Source organism: Muscardinus avellanarius (assembly GCF_963383645.1).
Source record: "Muscardinus avellanarius genome assembly, chromosome: 4".
NCBI lineage: Eukaryota > Metazoa > Chordata > Mammalia > Rodentia > Gliridae > Muscardinus > Muscardinus avellanarius.
Window position 1 is genome coordinate 80,991,285 of NC_137789.1, and position 8,410 is coordinate 80,999,694.

Consider the following 8,410-nt stretch of genomic DNA (forward strand, 5'->3'; position numbering starts at 1 on the left):
AATATATCAATGGAAATTTAAAAGAATGATGTCAGGACAAGTAGCTACAGAATGAATATTGATACAGGTATGTACATTCAAAGAAGTGCCATTAAAATTCCAAACTCTTAAACAAGCACACATAAACATACTGAAATGCTCCTCACATAAGTATGTAACTAATTATTTTCAAGTCCCATTACCCACTTTGTGTGTGAGTGTGTATATGGTACTGGGGATGGAAGCAGAGCATTCTACCTCCAAGCTACACTCCTAGCCCTATTTTTTATTCTTTATTTTGAAACAAGTTCTAAGTTGTGGAGGGCCTAAGCAGCTAAGGATGGCAACAAACCTGGGATCCTCCTATCTCAGCCTCCCAAGTACTGGATTATGAGTGAGTGCCACCACACCCAGCTACCCTTTTTTTTTTGGTGGTACTGGGTGTGGAACCCAGAGGCTTTCTAACACTGGGCTATACTCCCAGACCTATTTTATATTTTATTTGGAAACAGGGTCTCACGAAGTTGCTGAGAGCCTCACTAAGTAGCTGAGGCTGGCTTTGAGGCTGTGTGATCCTCCTGTCTCAGCCTCCCAAACTCAGGGATTACAAGCCTGTGCCACCAAACCGGCTGCTCCCCATTATTTTTACAAAACAAATACAAATAATTTTTGAAACAATCTATTTTTTAATTCAAATAGAATCACATTTATCCATCAAGAACATGTGATTTAGAAACCTCTGTGCCCGGTTCTGGACTCAGATGGATAGTGCACTGTCAGCAGCCATTAAAATAGTGCTCTTGATGCAAGACCAGGTGATGAGTAGGGCACAGCAATGTTTTCATTGGCTTTCTAAAGTACATTAAATTATATTGAATTATGTATCTTTAAAAAACCACTCTATAAATGAACCAAACTTGATTTTAAAAGGCAGCCAGTATAAGGAGAGCTACTACACAATCCACCAGCCCCTATGCTGAATATTCCCACTGTCTTGATATAAAATGAAGCTCTAGTCTCATCCCAGTGTTGTGTTCACCTTGCATCCTCCCTTATCTATCTCATTCTGCAAATAGAAGTCCTACTTTTAGGGGAATCCATTTTTGTCCTATTCTCATAGTAAAAAATAAATACTGATACTATAGTTTTAGGTTATCCAGAGATTATAGATTTTATTTCAGAATCTATACCTCCAGAATCTATATCAAGTCTTTCCTTAAAGAAAAACACGTTCCTTCCCTTGCCTTCTATTTAACCACTTTCCACACCCTTTTCTCCCTTAGTGAACGTATTAACCTTAAACAAAGATAAGTGAGTGAACTAAGGACAGAGACTATAGTGACAAACCTGGGGTCTATGGTCCACCACACACCTTTCACACACAACTCACCTTTCCAGACCTCTCCCGACCATGCCTTCACCTGTTCTCATCATCACCAGGTAGCAAACGTTCCACGTGTGAGGCAAGCTTTCCTTTATCATGTTGTTCTTCCCAATGATCCCTTTCCTCGGGAACACTGCCTTCTTTTCAGCCCCATTAAGTCTTGCTTGTTCACATCTCAGTTTTCTTGAGACCTAGCAGAGAAGCTCAACTCCTCTGCCTTTCCTAACACCCCCTCAGTTCTAGAAAGCACAATATGACAACAATATATCACTGTCATGGAACTGAAAGCAATCTAAGACATAGGGCGAACTTAAGATCTGTCTGGGTAAAGCTACTCAAGCCTTAAAAGATTACAGTAAACACTTATGAAAAATATTCATCTGATTATATAAATAAATTTAATGCGAACAATCAATAAGGCATCTTTCCCATTGCTCCCAGGATTTCATCTCTTTCTGCTGCTGTAGGCATGGGCGGCTTCACTCCACTTCGTCTTCTTTGCATCATGATAGAATTCTATGTATGGGCATAAAAGAAAAAAACCAAATTAGTCATGTATAAAATGCTAATCATTTGTCAGTAATTTGCTATTGCTTTCTCAAAAAGAAAATTCTAAAAACCAAGTTTAAAAAATCCAAGCCGGGTGTGGTGGTACACACTTGTAATCCCAGCATTTGGGAGGCTGAGACAAGAGGATCACGGTTCAAGAACAGCCTCAGCTACTTAGTGAGGCCCTTTGCAACTCAGTGAGACCCTGTTTCAAAATTAAGAATAAAAATTAGGGTTGAGGGTGTAGCTCAGAGGTAGAACGCCCCTGGGTTCCATGCCCAGTACCGCAATAAAAAAAAAAAAAAAAAAATCCAAAACTTAGTTCTGGGACTCTAGAGATAAACGGTTCAAACTACTGACATTTAAATAAAAGTGATTATTCCCATAGGAATATGTTAACAGGGATATACTATCTAAGTACAAAACTGCTTGTGACTATATAGTCCACCAAGAAGACGTACTGTATAACTCCTAAAGGAAACCAACAGCCTATTTAGCAAAGGGAAAGAAAGTAGCTGGATCCAGTGCTCAAGAAAAAAAAAATTATCAAAGTATTGAGAAAAATGAAACCATTTTAAGTATTCTGAATGGCAGCAGAAAAGGCAGAAAGACAAGCCCAATATGATATGATAGCAGGGTAAGTTGTATGATCTGTTCCTCTCCAGAAAAAAACTCAATTATAAAGGTTATTGTTTTAGGGTTGCAAATACTAAACATATCTTGGAAGACTCATTTACTTTAAAACTGCATTCTTTTACCTTGGAGTAGGATGAAACAGCTAAGAAACATTCTCAAGGATCCTTGAAGGTAGAAATAGCACACAGGATAAAGTTAAAAAGTTCTTTGCCTACTACCATCTCTAAGAAATTGTGTCGGTACTGGTTAACCTCAGGCCTCAGTTTCAATTCTAAGAGAGGGTTTTGTTTTGTATTCTTTTTTCTTTTTTGTGATAATGGGAATTGAACTCAAGGACATTCTACCTTTGAGCTACACTCCTAGTTCTTTTTTTTTTTTTTTAAGCAGGCTCTCACTAAGTTTCTAAGGAGCTTGCTAAATTGCTGAGGCTGAACGTGAACGTGTGATCCTCCTGTCTCAGCATCCCAAGTTCTGGAATTATAGGCTTGCATCACCATACCAGGCTTAAGAGATAAGTTTTAACTTCATAAAGTTCACCAAGCTAGGCTTACCCAGAATCTCCGGCAGTTTTTGTACTTCAAGAAGTAACTGGAACACCTTTCCCTATCATAGTTATTTTCATCCATACATCTGGTAGAAGCATCAGATTCCTAAAATATGAAAAAGTCATTACTGAAAAGGTGGAATGGGATCGGCAAAGGACCTAAAAATAAAACCTACTGATTGCTGCTTCATCCCACATCAGAGAAAGTGAAATTGTTCGTTTTTGTTCACTTTAACGGGTAGACTAAACACAGAATAATCTTTGTTGACTTCTCAGACTCATTCTACTAGGGAAGACATCTTCCTTTTCATAGTCTGAAAACAGGAGGATTACAGGTTTGCGACCAACCTCAGGTACTTACTGAGGCCTTCTGCAACGTAGTAAGATTGTTCCAAAAATAAAGAAAAAAAAAGTAGGGCTGGGGCTGGGGATGTAGCTTAGAGGTAGAATGTCCTTGGGTTCAATTCCCAGTACCACAGAAAAACAAAAACAAAAGCCGACTGTGATCATATGCTATAGAAACTCAAAGAAGGTACAATATTTTCAAAATATTTTCTTCAGCAAGAAGAAGAAACAAGTCTCCCAACTTGTTCTCCTGGCTCTTCCAAATTCTCACTCTGGTTTGATGTTTGATCTTAATGCTGGTCTTGAGATTACAATAAATTGCTAATAAGTGGTCTACATCAAGGCAACCTAAATTAACACCATTCATCTCAATGCATTTTTGGCTATCATTCACTCTATTACGCAAGTAAGCACAGCGTTATGTAAGCAATTTTAATAGTTGTATCACTTCAAAACCAAAGTGAACAACACAGAGCTGAGTTTAAAAGAAGGTAGGTGTCATTTTGGAATTACATTTAAACTGTCTAAACTGAAAGTAGATAGGACAACAAACTTCAAAGTGAAAGGTATGATTATAATAAGTTATCTAAGATAGCCTAACTAAACAGGTAGGTAATTTGCTTCACAGAGCTAAGAAATGTGTTCTATCCGAACAGATTTACTTAAGAAAGCTGTTGAGAACTGGTATAATACCCATAATAAAGGTATACTTATATTCCAAATATTTAATAAATGGGATTGGGAAATATAGCTCCTCACAGAAGCAACATGATAATGATATCATTCAAGAATGGCAAAACCACAAGCAAGTATTGCAAATCATACCATAAAAGCCATACCACAAATAAAAGCTTGTTATTACAATACTCTGCCTATAACTTCAAAAACTTTTAGTCTTAAAATAATTTTCCTGTTATCAGACCATTACTCTCAGCTAGGCTGTCTCAAGGACAAGATGAAACTACTGCCATTCAAACCTAAATTTAGTCAGGCATGGGAGCTCACAACTAAAATCCCAGTACTTAGGAAGATGAGACAGGAGGATTGCAGGTTCAAGGACAGCTTTAGCAAGTAGTGAGACTCTCATCCACTTATCAAGACCCTGTTTCAAAATAAACATAAAATAGGGCTAGGAGTGTAGCCCAAAGACAGAATGTCCCTGAGTTCAATCCCTAGTCCCACAAAAAATAAAAATAAAATATAAAACCTTAAGTTTTAGTGGCAATTTTAAGATGTGAAGCCTTGCAGTTTATGTCTGAACTAGATTTTCCTCAGTGTCACATATGCCTGTCTAGTTTTACAGTGACAATTAAACACCTGCAATTTTTAAAATTAGTCAAATCCAAAGAAAAGAATCTTTGTTAGGTAAATTATGGACATCTAAAAATGCTCTAGTGAAATAAAATACACTGATCAGGAATATGTTTTATACAGAAATAACTTAATTCAACAAATGAAGAAAATTGAGGCCCACATAATTAGGAGAAGGCTGGGGTTTTTTTCAACTTAACATTTATGAAAATGAAAAGCAAACTACCTTACCAACAGACAAGGATTTATGTCAGGATCTCTCAGTCGCCGTGTCCCGATGGGCATCCTAAGTCTTCTTACTGAAAGTGAAGAGAATAAGGTTAGGTAGTAGATGACAATTGAATCAAAAAAATCTTAAGTTTGACATAATGATCACCTGCACCCTCTGTACTCTGGATATGTTTCTCCTCTGTATACCCATGGTCCCTCAACACAAAGGCATTACTGAAATGCATCTCTAAAATTTGGGTATCATGTCCAGTAGGAAGCATAGTTTAACAATAATCCAGCTGTAGTTTACGCCTATTTCTTAGGTTTAAGCAACTAGATATACTAACAAAATCTAACAGCATTTCCTTCTTATACCCTGATTAGCATACAAAAGAAGGAAAGAGTAATTCAGTACTTTGCCTTTAGCAAAAATATTCATCAACTAAAAATATTTATTGACTTACTATTCTGTGGCCAACACTAGAGAAGATGAAGTACCCAAAAGCCAATTTATAGCTTAGTTTACATTTTGAAAAGCCAAAGAGTTAAAAAAAATTTTTTCAAATTTTATTTCCAAGCCAGGTGTGGTGGTAAATTCCTGTAATCCCAGTACTTGAAACTGAAGGATCACAGGTTCAAAGCCAATCTCAGCAACTTAGTGAGACTCTGTTTCAAAATAAAAAATAAAATAGGGCTGGATGCTCAGAGTTAGAATATCCCTGGTTTAAACCCCTCCTTGTCTGTCTGTCTGTCTCTCTCTCTCTCTCTCTCTCTCTCTCTCTCTCTCTCTCACACACACACACACACACACACACACACACCTCTTCCAGTAGAATCCTCTATTTAACTGATACTTCCCTGGGCTGAATTCAGGAAGTCAAGGGATGCTACCGTGGTTCAATAATATTCCAACTCAATTCTTAGAAATATAACTTTGCAAAAGTCTTTATTGATTAAAGATGATCACAGTTCTCCAAGAGCCAATTAATTAGCCCTGGTCAAGTCATATACTCATGTAATAAGTATTCCAACCAAATCCCAGGATAATTGCTCTCCAATTTCAGTTGGAATTGGTATGACTATTATCTTCAAAGAGATGTCATATAAAGGACCTAAAGAGAAAATTTTAAAACCAAAAGTTAGATAATAATTATTTCCAAGTATTTTTTGTTTTCACTATATTGGTATACTATTGATGAACCACCCACAATACCTTAAAATGTTCTGAACTTAGCTTAAGGAGTTGATTTGGCTTCCACTCCCAAATTCTGTTCTACTCTAATCAATGTAAAGATCAAAATAGAAACCAGCAAATAATGTAGTACAACCTACCAAACTCCAATAAAAAAATACAGTAGTCAGCATATTCAGAGATCAGAATTTTTGTATGAAATAATTTCAACTTACTTTGCCCCACACAGTTACTAATGTTAAAATAGTGTACTCAGAAAAAAAAAAAAAAGCAAATCTCATAAGTTCCTGATAAGTGCAGGTATTCAGAAAAGAAAAAAAAAAAAAAAAACAAATCCTATAAGCTCCTGATAAGTATAGGTATCCTCATTAGAGGGTCACCCTATCCAATTTCTTCTATTATGGAAAGATCAGGATGCCCACACTAACAGAGACCAGTCTTTTCAAAGAAGGGTGGAAAAGGAGTCCTTAAACTCTTATAAATTACTAAATTTTTAGTAAACAATATATGAAAATGGCCAGCTAACAGAACATCTTGGCAAAAAGGAAATTAATGATGTTGTCCAATTATCTGTGGAAACTTTTTCCCCTCTCAAACACAATTCTTTTGCAGGCTTGATTCTCCATAAGAGAAATAACACTACTATGAGAATTCACACCCTTCCTTTTCATACCTATCCTGTGATGTGACAACACAGAACTGTGCTTAGCTGTTCATACATATCCCTTATTATAATGATCTGAAATATGGTCAGAAGACAGAATTAAAGTTGAATGCTTTAAATAGAAGCATTTTACCCTGAATTACATTATCAGTCAGAAATTCTTTAAAACAACTAAATAACATCATATACACCCGGATTAGATTTGCTTCATGAATTTCTTCACATTTATTCTTTTCCTTCCGGATAGTAAACACAAGTCAGTCTAAGTTTGCATTTCCAAATGTTACCTCCTTCGTATGAATTTCTATGTATTAAATGGAAATGAGGAGAAAATGTCAATTTACAGCAAGAATGAGGCTGAAGGGCAAGATTGAGTGCTCAGCTAAAGAGGTCTTATCTACTTTTTGAAGGCACAACACTAAGCAAATGTTACAAGGCTCTATTACTTGCAAGAAGATAGTCAGGAAAAAAAACCCCAGATTTGAGGGAGGGGTCACAAAAACACAACACATCTGAGACACAACTCTACAATCCACTCCAGAGGCAAACTGCTTAACAAAGTAGTTCTCGATTTCACATGCGGTAGTTCACGTTCCCACTCTCCAAGTAGCTTCGCAAGGGAAAAGAGAAAGAAAACAAAACGTTACTGGTCCAAACCCACTGACTGGTCACAGCTAGGGAGGGCTGTGCCTCCGCTAGATCCGGAAGCTGAAACACACCACACCGGTGCAGAGAGCTAGCCCAGCTTGCCGTGAGGGGTCCAGGGCGCCTACCGGGGTGTGGGGGTGTCGAAGGAGAAACTAAGGGGCTGGGTTTCCAAGGCCGCGCCGACTTCCGCGCTGCTGACCGTTAGCGTCCAATCGTGGACAGCAGGCACAGGTGAGCACACCTGGCCTGGCCGGCGATGAAGAGGGGCCGCGGCCGGTAGGACGCAGAGAAGGGGAGGCAGGCAGGCAGCGTCGCTTCCGAGGCGGAGAGCAAGGTGAAGATCGGAGGTGCCCGGACCGGGAAGGGGTCGCCTTCCTCGCCTCCAGCCATACAGACCCTGGTGGCGCTAGGAGGAGCGACCGAAAAGGGCCCGCGGGGTGATGTGGCCTGGCAGGAAGAGCGTTCCGCCGCAGAAGTGAATCCAGACTCCGCGATGGCCCAAATGTGCCCCTCTCTTCCCGCTTCCCCGTAGGCGCCGCGGAGGGAGGGGCGGAGGACCACTCACCTCTGGCCGCGGGTCCCCAACGTCAGGGCCGTCTCCGACTCCAAACACGTCAATGGCTCACGCAGCAGGACCTTAAGTAGCGCGCATCCCAACGTGCTGCCCCCGCTCCCCGGCGGCCGCCCGGCCAATCAGCGTGCGCCGCTATCAGACTGACAGGAGCGCGGGGCTTTGCGCGGCGGGGGCGGGAGCGCATCGCCCCGCCCGTGGCTGGTGGGAGGAGGCCCGAAGCGGGGAGGAGTGGGCGGTGCTGTGCGCGCGGCCCCACCCCCGCCCCGCCCCGCCGCGCCCCCCGCGCCGCGGCCTTCCCCTTAGCACTTCGGATTGATGGGCGGTGCCGCGAGCCAATCGGCGGGCGGACAGCCGGCGGCGGCGGCGCGGAGTGG

At 40.4% G+C, this 8,410-nt stretch overlaps 1 protein-coding gene across 1 annotated transcript; it reads right to left on the bottom strand.

The window, feature by feature from the left end:
- Window positions 1-1,774: 1,774 nt before the first annotated feature.
- On the bottom strand, window positions 1,775-5,033 carry CHCHD7 (coiled-coil-helix-coiled-coil-helix domain containing 7; the record flags this gene model as incomplete). The annotated part of the gene is made up of 3 exons (XM_080693754.1): window positions 1,775-1,879; window positions 3,100-3,198; window positions 4,980-5,033. 3 exons carry the CDS (start codon window positions 5,031-5,033, stop codon window positions 1,775-1,777), a joined length of 258 nt encoding a protein of 85 aa, XP_080549880.1.
- Between the last annotated feature and the right edge of the window lie 3,377 nt (window positions 5,034-8,410).